General features: G+C 43.3%; 2 protein-coding genes across 8 annotated transcripts in view; both read left to right on the forward strand.

The window, feature by feature from the left end:
- Nucleotides 1-2,972, forward strand: part of TEC (tec protein tyrosine kinase) — a 159,841-nt gene extending 156,869 nt beyond the window's left edge. For all 7 annotated transcript variants that reach the window (XM_053578025.1, XM_053578021.1, XM_053578024.1 and 4 more), the window contains 3 exons: nucleotides 1,124-1,242; nucleotides 1,321-1,478; nucleotides 2,650-2,972. In XM_053578025.1, coding sequence (XP_053434000.1) covers nucleotides 1,124-1,242; nucleotides 1,321-1,478; nucleotides 2,650-2,733 — 361 coding nt within the window. In that variant the 3' untranslated portion in view covers nucleotides 2,734-2,972. The remainder of the gene's footprint in view (nucleotides 1-1,123; nucleotides 1,243-1,320; nucleotides 1,479-2,649) is intronic.
- Nucleotides 2,973-5,651: 2,679 nt separating this feature from the next.
- Nucleotides 5,652-25,704, forward strand: part of TXK (TXK tyrosine kinase) — a 67,970-nt gene continuing 47,917 nt past the window's right edge. The window contains exons 1-3 of the mRNA XM_053578107.1: nucleotides 5,652-5,753; nucleotides 24,012-24,066; nucleotides 25,133-25,235. Of these exons, the coding sequence (XP_053434082.1) occupies nucleotides 5,738-5,753; nucleotides 24,012-24,066; nucleotides 25,133-25,235 (174 nt within the window). The 5' untranslated portion in view covers nucleotides 5,652-5,737. The remainder of the gene's footprint in view (nucleotides 5,754-24,011; nucleotides 24,067-25,132; nucleotides 25,236-25,704) is intronic.

A 25,704-nucleotide genomic window follows, 5' to 3' on the forward strand; every position in this document is an offset into this window, starting at 1 on the left:
CCAGAGTGTTAGGATTACAGGTGTGAGCCACCTCGCCCAGTCTATCCAGAGTTCTTTATTTGCTTTATTCTGGTGTCCATAAACTTTATGTACAATTTAAAATAGTTTCAAAATTTAAAACTATTTCATAAAGTCACTTTCTACTTACTGTATGAAGAGGTTCTGTCTCTGACAGGCGTTCCTCTGCTTTCATTTATCCCTCTAAAATGCCCTCTGTATACTAAATGCAGACTCCCTTGACTAGTAGCAACAATTTGACCTAGGGGTGGCATCGCCCACACCAGCACCTGGCGTTTGTGCCGTGGTGTCTATACAACAAAGGAAGTTCATATAATTATTTGAATTTTTTCTCGTGGCAGCTTTTGGAAATTAATCTCGTATGTACATATAATACATAAATACAATCCTCCTGTAAAGATGTACTCAGCACGTTATGCAAAGGGCTGGCGTCCTTATATCTGCTATCCCTAATCAAGGATTCTCCCACAAAGGGAGCCTCTGTTACCAGTTTCTAAGTGTCCTACCAGAAGGACAAAGGTCTGTTCACATAGAAAAATTACATAGTACTCTTTTGAGCGTGCAGATATGGAGATATTTTGGTGTATAAATATGTACTCTACCATTTACATATGTGTTTTTGCTTTCCTTTGTTTGCATTTGCTTTTTTCATATACTATAGCTTTAAAGTATGCTCTGTGGCATGGTGGGGCTAAGAGCATGTGTGTCTCTAGACACTTGATACCACTTCCTTTAAAACTGTTCTGTTGTAGTTTTTTACAAATGGGGCTTTTGGGTACAATTCTGTTTAAAGAACAAAATTGCTTACAAAATACTTTGTGAACTATTTCATTGTATTCTGCCTCTATTGCTTTGCAAAAAAGAAAGAGGAACAGAAAAATGAAAGGGCAGAGCCTAAACGTGGTATAGATTCATCTCTTGCACTTAAATTAAGCTCAGGAGAAGTTGTAAATCCTCAGGCGTGGGCACTGAGGTGAACATTTCACTTCACCCGGGTGTGGGTCAGTCAACTGTGGTTTTCATTAAGTGAGGGAAAAAATGAAAGAACATATACAAATGCAGGTTGTATTTCAGAGGTGTGTGTCTGTGGCGTGTCTCACCCTAGGTATGTTCTGGATGACCAGTACACAAGTTCTTCTGGTGCTAGATTCCCTGTGAAGTGGTGTCCACCTGAAGTGTTTAACTACAGCCGCTTCAGCAGCAAGTCCGACGTCTGGTCGTTTGGTAAGACTGGTGCAGGTCTCCTCTGTCTGTCCCTGGGGGAGTGGATACATCCATTTGACAGTCCTGACCCTTTTTCAGGTGTTTTAATGTGGGAAATATTCACGGAAGGCAGGATGCCCTTTGAAAAATACACCAATTATGAAGTGGTGACCATGGTTACTCGAGGCCACCGACTCTACCAGCCGAAGCTGGCATCCAAATACGTCTATGAGGTGATGCTGAGATGCTGGCACGAGGTACGGATTCTCTTTTCTTTATTTTTATTCTCTAATGCAGTGGTTCTCAACCTTCCTAGAGAACCAGTACTCTAACGCAGTTAGGGATTGAGCTTTAGAGAGAGATGGATAATGCGTAGCGTTTATAACTCCTGAAATGATGCACATTTAATAGTAATTTCAAGCTCTAGGCAGGAAGCCGACCCTCTCAACTCAGATCTGAATCATGGGCAGGAGAGTGTGAAGAAGTGGAAAATGCTATTCCTGACTTAGGTGATTCAGGCTGCTGCCTCTCTCCCAAGTGGGAATCCTTCCAAGGGGGCTCAGAGAGTAAGACGGGAGAATTAGCCCTTCTCTTGCCAGGGAATCACGTGTAGAGTTGAAGTTTCCATCTTTTGCCAGAGAGGGTTTCCTTCTATAAAACTCAACTTTTTTTTAGTCAGTCTTGGAAGTATTGAAATGTCCCCTCCTGGAAGAGAAAGACCCCAAATTGAGAGACACTGACACTTGCTCGTGTGTTTCATGTGCTCGGCCAGTGCTAGTGCTCTAGAGTCAGTTCTCAGAATCACCCTTTGAGGTGTGGCTGCTTTTACTATGGGTCCTCTGTAGATAAGACGATAAATGCTCTGGTGAAGGTGAAGGTTACCCAGGCCAGTTAGCTACAGAGCCGCGTAGCCTGTCTGACTTGAAGGCCCAGGCTCCCAATCTCTGGTTATAACACCTCCCAAGAGCACTGAATGGGGTGGGCACACACCTTCTGGGCAGGAAGTGGTGCTGGGGGAGAGACAACAGCCTGAGCGAAGGTAAGGAGGTGGTTGTAAACAAGTACACGAGGGTGGAGATTGGTCTGACTTAACAGAGAGCCTATGTGAGAATTTTCGTGAAATTGGGTAACTCGGGGGTGGGGAACGGGCAGGTTACAGAGGACCTTGCAGGTTCGCAGACTTGATTTCACAGCCAGTAAGGAGCGCTGGGAGGTTTTTGAGGAGGGTCATGAAAGCAGTTACTTAGAAAGGCTGGGGTAGCATCGGGACGTGCAGGGTAGATGAGGGCAGAGAGACCCCCCTGCAGAGATGCCTGCAGTTCCAGGCCCGTGCAGAGAAGCCTCTCTGTAGCACGATGCATTCTAGGAGAAATTCTTTTTTGGAATGGATTCTGGAATTCACAGCTTCTCTTTGACTCTTCCTTGTAGAGACCAGAAGGAAGGCCTTCCTTTGAAGATTTGCTGCGCACGATAGATGAGCTAGTAGAATGTGAAGAAACTTTCGGAAGATAAATGGTGTTGTGACCAGTGGCTTCCAGATTCCAAAGCACGAAGAAGAAGTGGCACTTTGTGGCTATTAATTTATTTAGCGCCTGGATGTGGAGATAGTTTTACTTATAAAGTGGAAACACTTAAAGAATTTGCCTCTAGGGCGGCGCCTGTGGCTCAAGGAGTAGGGCGCCGGTCCCATACGCTGGAGGTGGCGGGTTCAAACCCAGCCCCGGCCAAAAAACACAAAAAAAAAAAAAAAAAAAAAAAAAGAATTTGCCTCTAGACCAACCTTTGCCCTGTGATTGACTCTTCCAGTGGAAATGCTGCCTGGAAGATGGTGATTAAAACCGCTCAGACCCCTCAGTAACTGTGGGCCAGCCACTGTGGCCAGGCCCTGGGGTTTGGCCATTTTGGGGGTACACATTGCACCGTGTTAGCCGGTACCAGTAGAAGGCCAGGGTGCTTGGGAAGGGGGAGGGTATTAGAACCGTGTTCCAGCAGCCCTTCCTTTCTCTTCTAATTCTGCAGAAATCTGGGCCTGGGGCATTGTCCAGAATTGGGATGTAGATGAATCAGGAACTCACCATGGATAAGTGCCCATCTTTTGTTTTGAAAACACCTCTATTTTCAAGACTACTCATAGTATTACCTTTAAAAATATTTCTACATTGTATATGTTGTAAATATGTGAGTATATAATATATAAAGTTATATATTTATAAGAAACATGAATCGTCTTTTAGTTGAAATTTTTGATCCTGTTATATGAGCTCACCTTCTTAGAACTAGAGACTATACTTTACAGCTGTCGGTTCTTTCTTCACTGGGGAAAATATGCCTGCCCTAGTCTGGACTCTTATCAGTAACACCCCCTTCTCATTCAGGAGGCGTGTTTGGGGGGTGTCTGTCCAGCATCCCCAGGACCTGTGCTTGGGCTGTGTGATCCCACCTATGGTTTCATAGCCAGTTGCCATCAGGCAGAAATTGAACTAGAGAATCAATCAGTTTCTAGGTCTTCAGAATCTTCCCCAGGGCAAAGAGGCTGTAAGTGGGGGTGTTGAGCTCTGGAACAGAAGAATCCGCTGATGTTCGGACAAGTCTGTGCTGGCCTCAAGAAGAAGCCAGGAGTAGCTCACGATGTGGCAGAGGGTCTGAGAAGGTGCCGAGAAGCTGGCAAGAATGATGCCCACGCTGCCTCCCAGTTGTCTTCCAGGAGGCCGGGCTGGACTTGGCTCCTGGATTGGAGAGACGGTCTCCACACCTCACAGTAGGCCCTCCCATCGCGTCTGAGTGTGCTTCTCTCCTTTATAAGCTCTAAGACACCACCTGAGTTACAGCCTTCCTTTTTCTTCATGAGCCCCTTGGAAAAGAAACAGTCTAAGTCACCAGCAGCAGAGACCATTTATTGCCCAACACACCATGCTGGTATTTGTGCGAGTAGAAAGCCGAGGAAGACCTGGGGCCATCCTTTAGGAGTTCCACCCCCTCTGGGGGCTGCCATGGTCTCCCCTGTGCTGTGGAGCTTTGGGTGGGCCACGGTGGCTGCTCTGAGTGGCGTCTTCACTCTGACCCGGAGGCTTTCACACTCCATCCCGGGCAGCCCACCCACTGAGGGCTGTGTTGATTCCTTTCTTATGCCTCTTAATTGGAAAAAAAGTCAAACATTTATCCTAAGTCTTATCACAGCCTACCACATTCCTTCTCATCTTCCGTTTTAACTGTACTCCCTGCACAAAAAACATACGCACCTTTTAACTGACTTGTAGCTTGTTCAAGGCGTTGGTCATATGCAAGCTATTTCACTGTCACTGTCATCCTTTCTCCTTCCTTCCAGACCTTCCTCCCTTACCCCCTTTCCTGTGCTTCCCTTTCAACTTGTGGAGCTGTGGGAAGTGCCAGGTGTGTTGAAGAGAATGAGGAGAGGGTAGAGACCCTGCCCTAACAATCGCCTTTTGTTTTTTTTTTTTTGAGACAGCGTCTCACTATGTCACCCTCGGTAGAGTCCTGTGGTGTCACAACTCACAGCAACCTCAAACTCTTGGGCTTAAGCAATGCTCTTGCCTCAGCCTCCCAAGTAGCTGGGACTATAGACGCCTGCCACAACGCCTGGCTATTTTTTTGTTGTAGTTGTCATTGTTGTTTGGCAGGCCCAGGCCAGGTTTGAACCCTCCAGCTCCAGTGTATGTGGCTGGCGCCCTAGCCGCTGAGCTACAGGTGCTGAGTCAATCATGTATGGTTTTGATGGGAAAACGAGACAGGTAGTACCTGGCAACATTTGGGCACATTTTCTCCAAAAATCTTTAAATAATTTTCTCTTAAAAAGAAGTTTGTATATGAAAGCATAGCTAAGGCAAAAGGAAAATATTGGACTATTCACCCAGAATGTCAAAAGAGATCTAATTTAAAAAGGCAACGGGAAGGCCAATAGGAATATGCCAGGTCTTCACTGAAGTTGTTCCTTTAATTAGTTAATTTTTGGTTATGATTTGCTTGTAGGACGAGGAGGAACTTCCAAGTGTGTTTGGCATTGTTGATGATGTTGCTTCGCATCCCTGAAGTGTCAATAGTGAGTAGGAGGATGGAACATTCTAGACTTGATATTCCAAAGCCTAGAATCTGTTTCTACCACTCACTGCATGGCCTTGGGCAAGTCCCTTCTTTTATTCTATCTGTGCCTTCATTTCCTTTCCTGTCCAGAGAGGGCAGTTTTTAAAGTCCCTTTTACCAACGTTTTGTGATTTCTTGAAAATGTTGTTTGCAAGTCATCCACACGTTTGGGAATGAGGAACTGGCAGCGCCACTCTCAGAGATTTGGATGCAGATTATCAAGCTGTCTTATATAGGCCACGGGCCGCCTTTTACACACTTCTCTGAGGTTTTTAGAACAGGAAAATAGGTGGGGTTAACTTCGCCTGTGAGAAACATCTCGCGCAAGCTATGATTTCAGTTGAAAGATGTGTTTTTGTGAGTGGAGCATCAAGTAGAGCTGAGGACGGCTCCGTGTGCTCCCGGTAGAAGGCTTGCCATGATTCTGTCCTCCCGTGAGTAACATGGGCTTTGTCATTTATTTCAGAACTTATTCTGGGCACATTACTTATTCTTGAAGACCAGGCGAAGTTTTTTCTAAGGCCATAGGACTTATGAAAATTTGAAGATAATTTCCACAGTTGTTGTGACAGCGTTTTGTTTCTTATTTAAATAACCACTGTGGTGATGTAATTCCAGTAAAGTTCAGCATCGAGGACATAATTGAAAGCAAAACAAAAGTAGTGTTCTTAAATCTGGATGTATGTGTGTGTACAGAAGTACATGTTTGTTTTTAAAATGATATCAGGTGTAGAGAGCTCAGGGCTGAAGGCCCGGAGACCAAGTTCTAGTTCTGGATTTGCTGCCCCGTCAGCGGAGCACGATGGGCAGCTTCTTTAGATCACGGTCCTGTCTGTAAAGTGGGGACTCCCTTTCTGCCCTCCTTTCAACAAGCCATCATGAAGAAACAGTATATAAAAGCCAGAGGTGCTTTATGAACTTGATTTTGGAGTTGCCTTGAAAGTCTGTTCAGTCCCATGTGCAGTTTTCTAAATGTTTTTTATTAGCTCTAAGACTCAGAGGGCCTTCTTGGGCAGAGAGTTAAAAAATAAGGAAGAAAAAATACTGTTTTTCATTTGAATTCTGGATGACTGTGGAATCAGACTTCAACAAAGCTCAGTCGTATCTGGTTAAAGCCATCAAAGGTCCGCTAACCAAGTCAAGGTTTTGCATTTCTAATTTTTAGGTGTCATTAGGAACAATTGATTGTAATTTTTAAATGTCAACTGTTTAAGCCAAATCATCTCATAGGACCCAGCACTGGTTGGTAGAATTTGTAAAATATAAACCAGGCTATTCCGGTTGTATGGACCTAAATATAACTGTGGTCTTGATCCACTCAGATAAAATCAAGGCTGCCTGTTATCAGAAATATAGGCCAAACAGAGCAAAGCAGAAAAAGCTGAAAGGAGCAACCTTTGTCCCTGCCTCCCCCAAGTCAAGGACAAAGCTGGGCCTACATTAAATATAATAGAAGTATTTAAATATGAAAAGATCCCCCCCCCATTCTCCCTGAGGTCAGAACTGGAGAAAATGCTGTAAATTATAATAGGAAGGATTTGGGTCTATATAAAACAAATACCTGTGAAGGTTGTGGCAAGGATTAGATTGCCGGAGGAATTAGATAAGAGACTTCCTATCAGCGGTGTTTTAAGGATCATTCTCTCTGGCATGGATTTGATGAAATCGCTCTGTCCCTTCCCGGGCCTATTAATTTGATCTGATGGTTGGAAGCACCTGTTTTCTTCAGTGATGAACTGCGGTTAGATAGACACAGCTCCATTTTCTTCAGGTTTAAACAATGCGTAGTTACTGTTGACAAGGAGAAAGCCACACCATGCCTCACGGTGTGTTACTGTTAATCACAGAGCAGTTTTATGTGTTGGCCAGAATCATTTGCCAGACACATTTGTTGTTTTAAGGGCTGGCATAGAAGTGTATCTTCAAGGGCTGCTAAGGGAAGAAGGTAATTCTGGAAGGTAGGACACTGATCATACTGGTAATGGAGATTCTAAGTTTAGTTTGTGAAATATAGTTGGCTTTGCTGTGAGTTTCTGCCAACTCACAGTTGCCCTGAGCACAGAGCCAGCCCAGCAGAGTTATTAAGAGGACATGGCCCAGGGAGAGCCGCTGGGGGTTAAAAAATCTTACCTCTGATCTCCCCTGCACCCCATTTTTGCCTCTTTCTCTGCCTTTCTTTACTTCCCAATGAACACAGTAGAAAGGAAAGTCTTAATTATGTGGGTGGTTCTTCAGTCTTGTAACTAACGCACATGCCCGGGGTGCTGGCAGAAGGTGGGTCTCCAGGCTCATCTCCATGATTTGACCTGAGGGTAAGGACGCTTTGACTACACTGCCTTTGCTGGGCCTCTCTTTTCAAAGCCGCGCCTCACTCCTTTTGGTATTTGATTCTCAAGCCAAGTCTGCTGGGTTAATATCTTCTATGATCACTGCTCTGCTCCTGTCCTACACCGTGTGAAGGTAAGCTGGGTGGCTGTGGTGGGCGGCCTCCCCTTGCAGTGCCTCTTCTTGGGTGTGGATTGGACCTAGTACCTCACTTCTGCTGAACAGAGCATTATGACAGTGATGGTGCCACCTCTGAAGGCTGTGCTGCTGTCCTGGCGCCGTCTGGCTTTCTGTCTCTAGCAGCTATGTTGTGGGCATTTGTGTTCAGCCTAAGGAGAATCCCCGCCACGCCACAGGCAGCCAGGGCACCAGGGCCCACCAGCAGCTCTGTGAGTGAGCTTGGAAGTGGATCCTCCAGTCCTGGCAAGTCCAGTGTGGCTGCAACTTCAGGAGAAACCTGGAGCCAGCGGCACCCAGCTAAGCTGTTCCTGAACTGACTTTCACCCACAGAAATTGAGATAAGCAATATTCTAAGTCACTAGGTCTGGGAATAATTTGTTTCCAACAATAGATAACTCAGGCAGTGGCAAAGGCTGAGAGAGCCATTGACCAAAAAGCAAACTTGGCCATGTTCACCATTTTGTCTGTGGTTAGAGTTGATCCTTAACCAGAAATAGGTGCCCTGCCACAATGGACACTAGTATATGTGTCTTCTTAGGTCTTGAAGTCATCGCATTCCCCCCACCCCATAACTGCCTAGAGCGTGTCACAGTAACTGCGGCCACCTTTGTAACTACCTTTGGGAGCTTCCCCGGCCTCTCGCACTCTGATCTGCAGAATCTCCCATTCCTCCTCCCCGGGCCAGCATTGTCTGTGCTCCCTGCCCACTGAGGGCCAGTGAGCACAGCGGCTGCCCAGGGCCAGCTGTGCCAGTGGGCCTTGTGGCTGAGTGGTTCCTCGCATCTCAAGCTGGCCAGATGTCTTGGGTGTGGTATCTGTGAGCTTGTCAGGAACTTTGCGTTCACAGAAAATAGCGTTCTAAGAAACAAGTGTTCTGAGATGCCGGGGAAGGGAGAGGCAGTGTGCAAGCTGATTACAACGTCCAACTCACATCAGCCCACGACAGCGAAGGAATCACAGTTCCTGCACAGAGCAGGTGGGCTGCAGGGTGCTGGACGTCTGTGGTGCCCGGGGCTGGGGTTTGCCTTGGCTGAAGCTGCGAACGATGAGCTGTCTTTAGAGAGACTCTTATTTTCCTTGCGGCACACTTTGCTCCCAGGAACACCATCTCCCTTGGTGCCGAGCACCCCATCCTGCTGCCCCACCCGGCTTGCCAGGCTCCCGGAACCTCCTCATCCTCCCTCTGCCACAGTGGCCCTTCAGCACCATTCTTATCTTCCACCCAAATTTACCAGTTTCCTGCCCATTCACTAGACACCTATTTTCTCTTCATCCCCAGCGAGTCCCCTAGAGTAATTATTCTCCCTGTGTTAAGGTTTCACAGACCTTATAGTGTCAGAAAACAAACAGGACCAAAAAATAACAATACTCTGGGGTCTAACACAGGGCTTATTTTTACCAATACACTTAGAACATCTCTAGTGACTGTCACTTCTTAGAAGAATGAACATTTTGGTATCAAAAGAAGAAAGGTGTGTGCACAGGCATACCACTAGACAAAGGATAATTTAACACCCAAATATATAAATGGCATAAACTCAAAGGATAACTTTCTAAATTGAACAAACATTTCTATGAAAAACTCAATGCACTGCCTTTTCTTTTCCTTTCTTCCCATCTCATTGGAGTGGTTCTTGATTTAGTGTCTTGGAAGCCTTTTCTAACTTCTGATCAGAGATAGAAATCAGGGCTATAGAAAAGCCAGGTAAAGTGTGTGTCACACACACCTCCCAGATAATTTGGGTTAACTCAATTAAAATGTGTCTGTCTTCAAAAGGCCCTTCAGAAACAGATACAGTGGTAGGCCGTCACAGCAAAGTAATGAAGCTTTTTGTAAATTTCTGGAAAATAGGAGGCATATCTTGTAGCATGCTACAGAATCAGCCCTAATCATGCAGAGCCATTTTTCCAGAGCCAGAGGTTTTCCAGGCTTTCCCACTCACCCCAGCCTTCAGCGACAAATGCGGCTGGTGTCCCAGAGATCTCTCATCTTAAAACCACAACCTGGAGCGTCTGGGTTGGGTGACAGGCCCGGTTTTTGGCTCAAGGCAACTCTTGAAACTAAGCCGGTTTTAGGCCGTGTTTTTAAATGAAAATCACTAGCTATCTGTAAGTTATTTTGACAACCAAATTCAGTAGGAATGGATTTCACTCAAGGCACTGATTCAAAATGAAACTCTGACATCGGAAATGCCAGCGGATGAACTCGAGGTGATGATGTAAACTTCGAAACATGAGAACACCAGGGGATGACAGCGTGGTGCTTCCCAGGCGGCCAGGCCAGCCGCTTTGCTGGCCGGGAGGCCACCCTGTAGGAGCTGTTCTGACAAGCGCTGCTTCTTCCAGTGGCCCCAGAGAAACCTGCCCCCAATCCCAGCCCAGATGTCTCCACCCACAGAGCTCTGGGGGGTGGAAGGAATGCCAACAGGAGCCTGTCCCCAGGAGGGAAGGGGGACGAAGCCTCCCCAGGGAAAGACACTAACACGGCTGGGAGGACAGGTTCAACCCACAGGAGCTAGGCCGGTTCCTAAGGTCACAGAGATTACATCTGGTGATGCTCCAAAGAAGAAGATGAAAAGAAGTAGGCATGAGCCTGGGAGAGGAAGCAAGAGGATTATCCACCAGGGACAATCCCAACTCTAAGTATAGCCTTCCAGCTGGCAAACAATCATTGTCCACCCCTGGAGTGTTTTCATCTCTCTGGCAAAGGTTCTCAATATGCAGGAGTTCCCGCCTAAGTTGGGAATTTTCTTTTCTTTTCTTTCTTTTTTTTTTTGCAGTTTTTGCCCAGGGCTGGACTTGAACCCACCACCCCCAGTATATGGGGCTGGCGCCTTGCTCCTTTGAGCCACAGGTGCCGCCCTAAGTTGGGAATTTTCTAAAAGCATAAGAGCTGTCCCTCCACAGGTTAATCAGCAGAGTGGTTCAAAGAATGGCTTCTGTAATACAAAATGCATGTCGAAGCCCTCCAGTTACTCACCCTACGATGCTGTAAATTGAAAATGACGTTGAATCAAATAATTATTGATATCTGTTTTGGAATAGATTTTGCTCCAATCCTTCAATCTATAAGTAAAAATGCCTAGTATCTTGGAAAGTCATGTTAAGCAAGGGAACACCAGGGAGCTGTCTAGCTTTCATAGTGTGTTTTTTATTCACATAACAATTATTAATTAGATAACAACTGTTTGTAGCAACTGTGCTGGGTGGAAGAATGGGACCTCTCCGTGTACACTGCTCTTGATCTTCGGGGGAAATAGAACAAAATGTATCATAATTAAAGCAGTGGTGGGGTAGGTCTGTATCTTCATCTTTGCTATTAAATTAGGAAAAACAAGCATTTCCCAAGAGGTTTTCTCTTAAATTCCAGGGTATGGAAGACAGCAAAGATGACCAAGGGGAATGTCATTGGGTTTATCCCCCCTGTGCTGGTTGTGTCCATGTGCTGTGAATTCAGTGAGCCAGGGGAGACCTGCCTGCTGGCTGATAGCAGTAATTTCTCTTTTGACATTCTATAGTGCAAGGATTAGGGGCATTCACCGCTCCCCCCACCCCAGTCAAAAATCCGTGTATAACTTTTGACTCCTCAAACTGCTAATAGCTATTGATGGGAAGACTTACTGATAACACAAACAGTGGATTAACACATTTTTTGTATATGTTACACTGTATCTGTACAATAAAGTAGGCTAGAGAAAAGAGAATGTTATTAACAAAAATCATAAAAAAGAAAAATATATTAACCCTTCATTAAGTGGAAGTAGATCATCATCAAGGCCTTCATCCTCATCATCTTCACATTGAGTAGGTGAGGAAGAGGCGGGGTTGGTCTTTCTGCCTCCAGAATGGCAGAAGCAGAAGAAAATCCACATATAAATTACCTGTGCAGCTCAAACCCATGTTGTTCAAGGGTTGAACTATTTAAAGTGTTGTGATGGTGAAATTTATGGCTCAATATGGTTGGGCCGTGGTGCCCAGATATTTGGTCAAACATTATTCCGATGCTAGCATTTCAATTAGTGAGCTCTGAGTAAAGCAGGTTCACCTGCAAATGTGGGGAGGCTTCAGTCTCAGTGGAAGGTCTTAATAGATGAAAGTCTGACCTGCCCTGAGCAAGAAGGAATTCTACCAGCAGATGCCCTTGGACTCAAAGGGCAGCCCTTCCCTGACCCTCCAGCCTGCTGGCCTACCTATTGGATTTCAGACTTGCTAACTTCCACAGTTGTATGAGACAGTTTCTTAAAATAAATCTCTCTGTACACCCTGGCTAAGTCAGGCGTCATGCTTACAAACATGTAAATGCCTTTAAAAGGAGCACTGTGGTACATGTGTTTACCACTGTAGCACTCAATCATACCTTACTGAGAATAAGGGTGAGAGCCTTTTGAGAGCCATTTGGTAATGAGGACAGAGAGCCCATTGGAGTCCCTTCCATGGAGGGGACATCTGCCTTTGAGTCAAGGGTAGAGACTTCTCAGAAGGGAAAGTTTGGGAGGCTGTAGATTAGTTGTGGTTTACTCAGCCTTCTTCCTCCATTTTATCTTCAGGGGGAACACACATCTGTTTTTACATGAAGGAACTTTAAAAAGTTCATGGAGAGCGGCGCCTGTGGCTCAAAGGAGCAGGGCCCCATATTCCAGAGGTGGTGGGTTCAAACCTGGACCCTGCCAAAAACAACAACAACAACAAAAAAAAAAAACAACAAGGGGCGGCGCCTGTGGCTCAGTCAGTAGGGCGCCGGCCCCATATGCCGAGGGTGGCGGGTTCAAACCCAGCCCCGGCTGAACTGCAACCAAAAAACAGCCGGGCGTTGTGGCGGGCGCCTGTAGTCCCAGCTACTCGGGAGGCTGAGGCAGGAGAATTGCTTAAGCCCAGGAGTTGGAGGTTGCTGTGAGCTGTGTCATGCCATAGCACTCTACCAAGGGCCATGGGGTGAAACTCTGTCTCTACAAAAAAAAAAAAAATAAATAAATAAATAAATAAAAAAAACAACAAAAAAAAGTTCATGGAAAAATAGATCTAAAAGGTGAATATAAAAAATATAAATTTCAAAAAAATATATATATATATATAAATTTCATTTCTCAACATAAGCTCCATCAAGTTCAGGACACTTTTGTAAACACTGGTACCAGTCATTTACTTCATCCCTAGAGAACTGAATGTCCTGGGAATATAACCATGTCAAGCAGTCTTTTTTAACATTATTAACTAAAGAAAAATGGGTGCCCTTTTTTGAAGCTAGGAAACAAAAAGAAGACAGAGGAGCTGGGTCAGGACATTAAAGTGGATGCCTAATGATTTCCCATCAAAACTCTTGCAAAATTGCCCTTGTTTAATGAGAGGAATAAGCAGGAATGTTGTCATGGTGGGAAGAACTCTCTAGTGAAGATCTCCTAGGAATTTTTTGTCTAAAACGTCAGCTAACTTTCTCAAAACACTCTCATAATTATTCTTTAGCCATTTAGAAAGCCAAATAGAAAAATGCCTTGAGCAGCCCAAAAAACCATTTCCATGACTTTTGCTGTACAGCAGACTGGACTACTTCCACCTATTGGTAGCCCTTGCTTTGATTGTGCTTTGTCTTGAGGATTGTACTGGCAAAGCCACATTTCATCTCCTGTTACAATTGTCTGAAGAAATGTTTCAGACTCTTGATGCCTCTTGTTTCAAATTTTCATTGAAAGCTCTGCTCTTATCTGCAATGATTGATCTGGGTGCAATGGTTTTGGTACACATCCAGTGTAAAGTTCACTCAACTTCAATTTTCTGGCCAATGTTGTATAAACTGAACCCAATTGAGATGAAATCTATGGTATTGGCTATTGTTTTTGCTATTAATCATTGGTACTCTTCAATTAGGGCACAAATATTTTTAATTTTTCTTTCTTTTTTTTTTTTTGCAAATTGACGTAGAGGATCTGCTTCATCTTCAATATCACCTTATCTCTTCTTAAAATGAGTTATCTGATTGTAAACCGCTGATTGGGGGGGCATTGTCCCCATAAACTTTTTGTAAAGTATTGATAATTTGGCCATTCTTTCATCCAAGCTTTACCAGTGTGACATTTTGCTTACTTCAATTTTAGCAGAAGTCATGCTCTGATTCAAACTAATGTCTTATTTTTCTTAGTGCCTCAAACTAGATCTTTTGCAGCCATGTTATAACAAAAAAATCCATGCATCATTTTTTCATAATATGGATTTCCATGAACTCTTTGAAGGTCTGCCCCTTTTATGATCTTAAATATGTTCTGTGAGTATCCAATACTTGCTGAATAAGGAACTGGATGAGTGAAAGGTAGGAAAATAACAATTCTTATTGTTTCATCTCTGCTATCTTATTTAATCTCTTCATCTACAAGGACATCATCATTGTTATACTTATGGACTCAGAGTCAAACTCTCTGGGCTTGACTTTTGTGAGGGGACAAATGGAAGAACCTCTCAGTTTCTTTATCAGTAAGATGTGGATAACAGTAGGACCTACCTCAATGTTAGTATAGTCAGTTGACACAGAATGGTATAGTAAGATCTAAGTGTCCACCGTGCCTAGCATATAGTAAAGGTTATACTGGTAGAAGTGATTGACAAAGGGTATCCCCCATTCAGGGCTGGACAAGGACCACCATTTTCCAGACCTATGCAAACATACTTTTTCTCTACAAACTGCACTCTCTGAATACAAATAAGACAAGAGAAAAGAAGTTTTTTCAGCATTTCATGTAAACGAGGCCCCTTCTGGAGTGGACCTCTTGCTGCTTTTTCCTGGAGCTGGAGGAATTGCATTCATTTGTTAATACCCTCATTCAGTTGCTAATCAACCTTGAAGTCAGCCAAATCCTGGGCAAGTGTAATTCCTCAAATAGTATAAAATCCCTAGATGAAAGACCCAAGAAGAGATTTCCTACTTGGGTCTTCCCCACTCTGCCAGAAACTCTGGTACCTTTTCTTCCTTTCTTATTTCTTTCTACCTAATAAATTCCATCTTATCACTGATCTCTGTAGTCTGTGGGTTCATTCTTTGAATCTGAGACAAGCACCTACTGCAGAAAGAAATTCCAACAACATGGGGGACAGCTTTGCCTAAAAGATCGGTTTATTACCCACATTTTCAGATGAGGCACCCTAGTAGTTGCCCAGAATCGTGTTGTTGCTACAAGAAAATGGAGCCATGGTTTGACTCCAGGTCTGCTTGACGTGAAAGCTTGCTCAACCCCGTATGCTATCGTGATATAGAAAAAAACATTTGAATCCCACAGAGTTTTTAATAATTCTACTTAACATCCCATGGTTTGATTTTAGATAAGCTTTTTTTTTTTTTTTGGTAGATCTGGAGTAAAAAGTTAGATTTCTGACCTACCACAAATATTCGCTATAGTTCCAGAACTCCTCAGTTTTCTTCAGTTTGCTATTCTAACTAGTCAAAAGGTCATGGTCAACCTAGTTTCTCTGTGGTCAATGTCAAGTCGTGAAATTCTAGGTAATAGGATGACTTACTGAGAAAAGAGCCAACATACAATGTGATGGTGAAGGGGTGTCTAACCTTTTTTTCCCTCTGCCGCACATTGAAAGAGTAAAAGTTGTCTTGGGCCATACAGTAAATACTAATGAAAACTGATTAGCAAAAAAAGGTCCAAAGTCCTCACAAAGTCAACATATAGCCTGCAGGCCACAAGTTAGACCCCTCTGGCCCTATAGCTATTGGTGAGGTTTTATTTAATAGCTATTGATTGAATTCTTGCTATGTGTCAGGCATTGATGCTGGGTAGAATGGAAAAAGTGTAAGATTCAGACCTTGAAATTGTCAATTTAGCCCAATGGTTCTCACTCGGGGGTGATTTTGCCACAGGGGATATTTGGCAATGCCTGGAAACATTTGGGTTTTCACAGCTGGAGGGTGGTGTTGGTGGTGTGGGTTTTAGAGGAAAGTGGGGGCTGTGCAGCTACTGGCATCAAGTGCATAGAGCCCAGGGATGACGGCAGACATCCTGCAGTGCATAAGACAGCCTCCACAGTAAAGAATGGCCCATTCTAAAATGGCATAGTGGTGAGATTGAGAAACCCCAGGAGAGATGAAACCTACATGAAGGAAATTACAGGACCCTCTTAGGTAGCACCTGATAAAGAGCAGAAGGGCAGGGCAGATCGTGGTGCTTCGGGACCCCAAGGAAGGAGTAGACCAGAGTGGATTGCAGTGGAAATCGTCCTCTCCTGGGGGCAGAATTATGCAAAGTGGCTGTGGGAACAGAGCCAAATGCAGTAGGAATTGGAGAACACTGAAGAGTCCGGGTGGGGTCAGATTATAAATGATCTGGAAAGAAGGGGAAGATAGAATGCTGAAGACGAAGAGCCGCTGGGCTGAGGCAGACTTTTAGGGAAATGAATATATGGAATGAATTGAAGTAGACAATTTGGAGCAGAGACTTTGGAGTCAGTCGTCCTAGGTTCAAATCCTGGCTTTCCAAGTAGTCTTTGGATTCTGGTAAGAAATAACCCCTCTGTGGTGTGAGTTCCTACCTGCAAAGTGGCACCTAAGATCATTGTAAAGATTAAGTGAATTAATGCAGAAATACAAGTGTGAGGGCTTAGACTCAATTGTTGGCAAAGTGGATTAGAAGGAAAAAGCAAAACAATTTCAACAAATTGATGGTGGATGGGATATAAAAAACCTGACACTCAGGAAGAATTCATGCTTTCTGCAGTGGACTCATACAGAGCATGGGACGAGGGGAAGAAACCAACACAATGTTTCCTATTAGGGACAGGGGAAAAGGGGACAATTCTGGGTCAGGAAAAGGTAGGACAGTTACTGAATCAGAGAAATAAAAATCCTTTTGCATCTATCACTAAAAATCTTGTACATGTAAAAAGCTATCAGTCTCAGAGCGGATACCTGTAGGATAATATTTAGAAATAAACATATCCTACATCAAGCACACAAAGTGAACTCAGTGTGAGTTTAAAACGGCTTGCTATTCTTACAGAGGCTTAAGGGAACTGGGCCCCCCTAAGCCCACTTGTCTTTCTCAGATTTTCCTTTTCTTTACTCTAAAAATTTTAGTTGTGAACTATTTCAAGCATGTGGGAAAATACAAAGAGTACTATAACATGCTAGTGATGGTTTAAGGAGTAAAGTGGTCATTATATAATTTCTTAGCTTTGATATTAGATTTTAGTTTCTATTTAAACATGAGGCCGCAGATGGACATAGGTCACCTTGCTGAACCATCTTCTAAGGGTTTCTGGGCTGAGTACCATTTGCTCTGCTCAGCTTGTGGCCAAGTCATTCTCCACCTTCAGCATCTGAAGTTAAGACTCCCTAATACAGTGACAAACAAGTTCCTCTCTTCCCTTATTTTAAGGACTTTTGCGATACAATCCTACCTCTCAGCTCTTACTGTTCACTGCTTTCCGTTGTACTTGTTTGTTTTGTCCCCAAATATGGTTTGCTTATTTTCATTAGGGTTAAATCAAGACAGGTGGATGTTCTGAGGGGGCTGCAATGTGGTGCTCTTTCAAACTCAATCATTCATTTCCTCATCTACTTGGCAAATATTTACTGCATATGTATTGTATCAAAAACTGTTCTAGCTTCTTGGGATATAATAATTGTGAACAAAATAGACAAACATTCCTGTTTACATTCTAGAGAAGGAGACAGTAAAAAAACAAACCATGGCAAGAAATCGCGTAGTATGTTAGAAAGTGAAAAATATCATGAGAAAAAGAAAGAAAAAGTAGAGGAAAGAATCTCTAAGTTAGGACGTGCAGGTGGCAGTAATAACAGAGCAGGCAGTGCTTTATTGAAGGTGGGGTTTGCGGGGTTAGAGGGAAGTTAAGGACGCAGGTCTGGAGGGAATAGTGTTCTAGGCACCACAAAGCAAAGCGCTGCTGGAGAGGGCAGGGCGGGCTGTCTCCGCAGTAGCACGGAGGGCGCGGCTGGAGCAGAGTGAGCAAAGCGTGTTGCAGAGAAAATGAGAGGCAACAGGCGGCCAGATCGTGGAAGACCTTACAGGTTCTTGTGAGAAATGTGGCTACACGCCTCAGTGAAACAGGGAGCCACTGTAGGGTTTTCAGACAAGGAGTAACAAGATCTGACTTAGGTTTTAAATTAACGGCTCTGGTTGCTGTGCTGAGAATAAGCCACGGGGTGGGGGAGGATAGAAGCAGGAAGGAGTTAGGAGGCTATTGGTGTAAACAAGATGAGATGATAGTGGCTTAGCTTTGGTAGTGACAGGTCGGGACAAGCAGTAAGGTTCTTTGCATGGGCACACATGGGTCTGTGTATATTTTAAATCATGGTGAAATATGCATACCACAAAATTTACCATTTTAGTAATATTCGAATGTACAGTTCAGTGGCATGAAGTACAGTTGCTTTGTTGCCCAGCCATCACCATTATCTGTCTCTGGACTGTTTTCATCTCCCCAAACTGAAACTCATGGACGGGTAGTTGTCCCTCCGTATCCATGGATTCAATCAATCATGGATTGAAAATATGGGGGGGAAAAAAAGGGATGAGCATGTACAGACTTTTATTTCCTTGTCAGCATTCCCTAAACAATACAGTATAAAGCTATTTACATAGCATTTACATTGTGTGGCATTACACATAATCTGGAAATGATTTAAAGTACACAGGAGGATGTGTGTAGGTTATGTGCAAATATTATGCCTTTTTATATAAGAGACTTGAGCACCTATGGATTTTGGTCCTGGAACCAACCCCTATGTATTTTTTAAAGGTACACTCAGCATGATGTCTTGACAGATTGCCCTAGGGTGTAAGAGAGAAGGGAAGTCAGGGATGACTTTAAGATGATTGGTCTGAGCAACTGGAAAGATGGAATTGCTTTGGACAAGGTGGGAAAGGGTGAATAGAGCCAGTTTGGGAAAGGAGGAAAAAGAGTTCAGATACTACCGGTACCTCCAGTTAACATGAGGTGTTAGTAGACATCAGGGTAGAGAATCTGAGAATGCATTTGGGGAGGGGTGTCCAGAACTAATTAGAACTGGTCTAGATGTGTTCATTTGGGTGGTGGCATCAGCTGAGAGATGTATTTTAAGCCATAGGGGGAATGAGGTAATCAAGGGGGTGAACGAGACAGAGAAAAGAAGACATCAAAAGCTTTGGGAACATCCTGGCAGGAAGGGGTGAGGGGTGGGGTACAGAAGGAAGCAGCCAAGAGGCTGAGAAGGAACAAAACAAGGGGTTATACCACCAAATGAGAGATCCAGGAAGATGAGGACGTACGATTGGCCATTGGGTTTAGCAATGGTGACCTTAACAAGAACAGTTTTTAAAAAAAGATGGAGACTTTACGTCTTTGTATTAACGTTCATGGAGTTGAAACACATTCGTCTTAGTAAAGTATCACAAGAATGGAGAAGCAAGTATCCAATGTACTCAATGCTAATCTGAAGCCGGCAGATGCTAATACACGCTCACATAAAAGAAAAACTCAATTCCATTCAAGTTGTGGGAGGAGGCGTGAGGGAGGAAGAGGGGAGGGGATTCCTGTGCTCCCACTGAATGTGAGGGCACGTAGCTTGCCTTTGGGGTATAGGACACAACTACAACAGGGACTCTAACTAACAAATGCAAATATTGTAACCTAGTTGTTTGTACCCTCATATTAACCCGAGGGAAAAAAAGAAAACAAAAAACAAAAAACCGAGAACAGTTTTTCTAGAAGTGGGAGGGACAACAGCCTGACTCTCAGGGATCCAGAGAACACACACAGAGAGCAGCTGGAGGCGGCAGGGAAAAACCACTCCCGTCCAGATTTTATAATACACAGGGAGCCGTGTTGATGGGAGAAATAAGGTCATTGTGTTTGTAATTGCTGAATAACAGACGATGTGTGCTGATGGGAATGATCACGTAAAGAGCGAAATAACAGAGATAGAGGAGAAGGGAGTATTTTTACAATTTTGAATTTGAATTCTTCCAAGAGAGTTTGAGCACAGCATTTTTGCCACAATCTACTTTCTGTTCTGACCTGCTTCACTCATTTATGTAACCTACATTTAATTTTGCATCCCCTGGCCTGGATAAATACAGATCTCTATGGGGCTCTAAAACAACACTGGAATTAATTGGTAAGACTGTAAATTAAACTAACTCCTGCCAAAGCAGACAGGGCCATCAAGTGCTAATTTGCCCTCTTTCTGAGGAGGGGTTTTTTTTTTTTCCTTTTCTTTTTTTCTTTCCTTTTTTGGCAATTTGCCCATGCAGACACCAGCAGACACACCAGATAAAAATGGACAAAAAGTGAGCAGCATTCCAGGGGTCCTCAAACTACGGCCCGCGGGCCACATGAGGCGGTGTCATTGTATTTGTTCTCGTTTTGTTTTTCTACTTCAAAATAAGATATGTGCAGTGTGCATAGGAATTTGTTCCTAGTTTTTTTGTTTTTTTTTTTTAACTATAGTCCAGCCCTCCGACAATCTGAGGGACAGTGAACTGGCCCCCTGTTTAAAAAGTTTGAGGACCCCTGACTTGGGAATCAATAATTTATTTTATTTTTGTCTCCAGAAATAAGCTTTTGGGTACACCTTAGGAATTAAGTGGTTCCTCCGTGCAAAGAGAGAGGAAGTTATTAAATCAGGGGTGAGGATTAAATAGCAGCCAGAGCAAAGACGAATCCTTGCCTGGGCTTGAACTTGAACTGTGTGTCCCAGGTAGAGATGGGAAGTTTACCACTGGATCACCACCAAGGTGTCCGTGGCTCAACAGTTGAGCAATGGTGATGTCTAAAGCAGAGCAAGGCAAGTAAGTGACGCATGATTTTATTTTTCTTCCTGATCCTCTTGCTGTGGAGTCTCCTTGGGTTGTCTATGGCTCCTGATAGGTGATGACTGGTCCTTTCAAGGTGGCCTGTGCTACAGGCTCCCTGTTAATCCAGGTTCTGGAAGCTTCCCTTCCCTCGTCACAGTTTAACTGTCGGTGGTGACAGCTTCTTTCTGGGTTCCTACACAGTCCTTGTAGTATCACTACAGAAGCTTATATATCTAAAATCACTTCCCCTTACAAATAAACTCTTCTCGACTTATCTCAGTTTGCTTTCTGATTCTTGTTGGGATTCTGACTTACAATATTTCCTTCTATGTTCCAGGGACTTTAAAGCTAACATCCACTTTAATTTGTACAACAATCCATTATAATAGGTCTTTTCGATTGCCCGCTTACTGTCTACCTGGCATTATTCTAGGTGTTTGACATGAATCAATCCAATTAGTCCTCACGATCCCCTTACAGGAGAGGTTTCCTGTTTTCCCATTTTGCAGATGAGGAAACCAAAGCACAAACCATTGAAGTAGTTTATTCAGGTACAAAGTTAGAGATTCATCTCCGCCTCATAGTGCTTCTCAAAGGGAACAGGTACTGTTACGTCATTAAATATGAAATGTCCTATTTCAAATCAAAAGTTTAGTTTATTATATCTCCAGCAAGCAGTACAATTAATCACAGCATGTGCCTAAAACTGTTGACACTTTCGTCATCTTCACTGTAGCTTGCTTATGCTAGCAGCAAAGAAGCCTGGAGAGCGAATGGGGATGAAATTGCAAAGGTGCTTCCCATAGCTTGTTAAGAATTAAATATTCTTCCTTGCAAGAAGTGGTCCAAAGCCTGGAAGAAGTGGTGGTCAGTTGGTGCAAGGTCTGGTGAAGATCATGGATGACAGAGAGTTTCCAAGTCCAGCTTCTGTGGTTTGAGCAGGGTTGTTTGTGTGACATGTGGTTGAGTGTTGTCTTGCAAGCAGATTGGCCTGTCTCTATTAACCAATCTTGGCTGCTTAGTTGCAAGCAATCTCATCATGTTGTCCATTTGATTACGGTAAACAGCTGTAATCGATTGACCAGTTTCATCAATCTAGTGGATAACACCAGCAGTGGACCACCACGCAGACACCACAAGCTTTCCTTGGTGAGTTTTCAGTTTTGGACTGTGTTTTGGCGCTTTGTTATCTAACCGTTGTGCTAAACACTTACAATTGTCAAAAATCCATTTTTCATCACGCATAACAATATGATGTAGAAATGATTTGCCTTTGTCGTGCTAGAAAAGAAAGGCAGCTTTGAGACAATTTCTCTTCTGATGCTTGTATAATTCATGTGGAACCCGTATATCCAGCTTCATTGCATTGCTGATTTGTTTCAAATGGTCCAATATTGTTGGAACAGTGACATGAGACCTTGCTGCTAATTCATGTGGATATTGAGATGGATTCGCTTCTGCTACAGTTTTCAGCTCATCATTATCTATCTTGGTCTCAGGTCGCCCACGTGGGTCATTTTCAAGATGAAAATCACCAGAATGAAACTCAAACCATCAATGTGCAATGCGTTCATTAGCCACATCCTTCCCAAACACTCTGTTGATATTTTGAGGTGTCTCTGCTGCATTGCTCCCTGATGGAGCTCATATTTGAAAATGGCATGAATTTTTGAATTGTCCATGGTTTCACAAAAATTGCACTACAAAAATTTTAAAAGATAATCACAAGCCAAAACATGCCTTTGAAAGAATGAGGATGTACCTTTCCAATCAAAATAAAACAAGAAATGTCAAAGTGAAATGTCAGAGATGGCAACTGTCAAGCTCAGTATTAAGGATATCAGACATTTTGTACTTAATAGCCTAATACAGGGGAAACTAAGAACAGTTGAGGGACTTACCTGAGATGTAGTCAGGCACGTGGCTAAAATCAAAACACAGGTCGGTCTCACCTCAGAGCTAATGCTCATCTTTATCTTTTTTGGGGGGGAGCGGGGGATGGAGTCTCGCTCTTTCATCCTGGGTAGAGTGCCATCGCATCATCATAGCTCACGGCAACCTCATACTCTTCGGCTGAAGTGAGATCCTCTTGCCTACGTACTAGAGGCGCCCATCACAACACCTGGCTAGTTTTTCTATTTTTAGTAGAGATGGGGTCTTGCTCTTGGTCAGGTTGGTCTCAAACCCCTGAGCTCAGGTGATCCATCTGCCTTGGCCTTCCAGAGTGCTAGGAATACAGGCGTAGTGAACCACCGTGCCCTGTCAACTAATGCTGATCCCTAATAAACTTTGCTGCCTCAACAATACTTTATTTTGGGGAGTCAACATGAGTAGGAGCTGATAAAGAAGTGTAGGTTCTATGAAAATAAAATATTCTTTTAAAATTCAACATTTATTTGTGCTGTTTAAAAGAGGCAAATCATCAAACTTAAATCAAATAAAGATTAACAATGAAACTGTGAGCATGGCTCAAATGTACTGAATAGCTCTTTCTTTAAACATTCAGGCCACGCCTGTGGCTCAAAGGAGTAGGGCGCTGGCCCCATATGCCGAAGGTGGCGGGTTCAAACCCAGCCCTGGCCAGAAACTGCAAAAAAAAAAAAAAAATTCAGCTTATATTTGTACCCAATCCATAGAAATGTTGAAAGCCTATTTTTTATGTTTAAGTTTTTAAAAAAACATGATGGACCTAATCAAAGTCCTTGCTAACAGATTTCGTAGGGGAATGTCATTTTTTTTTTTTTTTTGCAGTTTTGGTCAGGGCTGGGTTTGAACCTGCCACCTCTGGCATGTGGGGCCAGCGCCCTACCCCTTTGAGCCACAGGTGCCACCGGGGAACATCATCTTTTTGAAATTCTCTTCTTTGGCATGTTTGTTACCTAACATTGGCCCTGACAAATGTAAAGTATTAACAGAATATACTGGTCATTTATCATTTGCAGACTGAGGAACGCATAACCCAGACCGGGGCAGAAGAGCCTGACAGGGGAAACCACACTCTTTGTGTTAGCAGCAGCTTCTGGTCTTCCTCTAGAGCAGCGGTTCTCAACCTTCCTAATGCTGCGACCCCTTCATACAGTTCCTCATGTTGTGGTGACCCCCAACCATAAAATTATTTTCATTGCTACTTCATAACTATAATTTTGCTACTGTTATGAATTGGAATATAAATACCTGATAGGCAGGATGCATTTTCATGGTTACAAAGGGGTCGGGACCCACAGGTTGAGAACCACTGCTCTACTGAGGGGAGGGGGCTTGGTCCAGACCTCCATACCCTTTGTAATAATTCCTATCACCCCTGCCCTAGCGACTTCTCCACTGGGTATTGCTTCTCCAGCCTCGTCGATCTGCTGTCATGGACTCTGGCTTTCTAATAGTTGATACTGATCTGCTTTTCAGATAACACCATCCAGTCGATTTTCTGTTGCTGCTGCTGCTGTTCAGTACAGAAGCGGTAAGTCTACTGCTGAGGGTTACTCCTTGGAAATTATTATTATTATAATAAATAATAAATAAATTATTATTTATTATCTTTTCAGTCCCTATGTCTCTTTGTACCTGCCCTTCTCTGAGCCTGGGAACCCTGCTCTGCTTTCCACTCTGTTGATGCCCACCTATTTAAAGGCATAGATTAGATATCAGATCATCTGGAATCCTTTCTTGAGCCTTTTAAATTCAATTGTTCCTTCCACTGTGTTCCCACACTGTGTAGCTTGCTTCTCTACTTCATATTTCTGTCATGAATACTGTTCACGTGCCTGTGTTCCACTATTTTTTGCCCTTTAAAGGCAAGAATCCTGTCTTAGACATCTGGGTATCTCCCCTAGACTACCAGTGTGTCTTATAGATTGGAGCCCAGCAAATGACTTTGTAAGAGTTAAACCCAAAGCACATGCTAATAGGACCAGTGAATGTTTAACAGTAGTCTCCTAAATATCAGACACTATACATGTATTAGCTCCTATAACTCTGAAAACTACCTGGGTTCTTTTTTAACTGCACCATTTTACAGATGAGAAAGCTGAAGTGTAGAGAGGTTGCATGGCTTAGCCAAGGCCACACTAGGAGACGTAGAACTGGGATTCAAACTCGTGCTCCTAAACCCTGCACCATGTCTCTTTACAGCAACAGTTACCATTAAATGAGTCATGCATATAAAACGAAAAGCACTGTGCCAGACACAGAATAAGTTTTTCATTATCATGAGTATAATTTTTTAATTATCAAGATTATAATTCCTTGCCTCTAATATGTCCCAGACTCTGAACAGGTGTGTGACACATTCTCTCGGTTTTGTTTTATAGTAACTCTGTATGTTCTGAGCATCTCTAATCCCTGCATAAGAAAACTTAATTTCTGAGCACTAGTAGTTTGCCTGAGGAGATGGGGTTAGGAAGTCTCCTAAATAAAAAGGCAGTTGGCAAGACACTCAGATTTTTCTTTTGGTTCTGTGGTAACCAAGAGGATTTATGCCTGTAATGCAAACACTCCTTTGTAACATGATTGCTTTTCAATGTCAGACAAGTGAGAACACAAATAAGCCTGAGCCAAGATGAAGAACTTTCAGAAAAACACACTCAGCGTCGCAGAACGTGGCTTGGCGAGTTGTCAAGTAGGAAGCAAGTGAGTGGCATTTGGGGACCGGGGGCTTGTCTTTCAGGGTCCTTTAGGGTCTACACTCTGTGAGTTGCCCAGACCCTAGTGTCATGTTTGGCTCAAAATAAGTGTTCAATAAACAGCAAATGAATGGTCTAGAAAGAGGTAAAAGAAAAAAGAAGGAGCTAAAATATGGCTATATTTCAGGGCAGAACTTGAAAACAAACAGTGCATTCAGGCTACTGCCATTTTGAGTCAGGATTAATTAATTAATTTTCCAAAGTACATATTTCTAAGTGCCTACATTTGAAAATATCATGGCATTTCTTTCTTTTTTAAATTTAATTTAATTTTTTTATTATTAAATCATAGCTGTGTACGTTAATGTGATCATGGGGCACCATACACTGGTTTTATAGACCGTTTGACACATTTTCATCACACTGGTTAACATAGCCTTCCTGGCATTTTCTTAGTTACTGTGTTAAGACATTTA

This window comes from Nycticebus coucang, chromosome 23, assembly GCF_027406575.1.
Source record: "Nycticebus coucang isolate mNycCou1 chromosome 23, mNycCou1.pri, whole genome shotgun sequence".
NCBI classification, from domain to species: domain Eukaryota; kingdom Metazoa; phylum Chordata; class Mammalia; order Primates; family Lorisidae; genus Nycticebus; species Nycticebus coucang.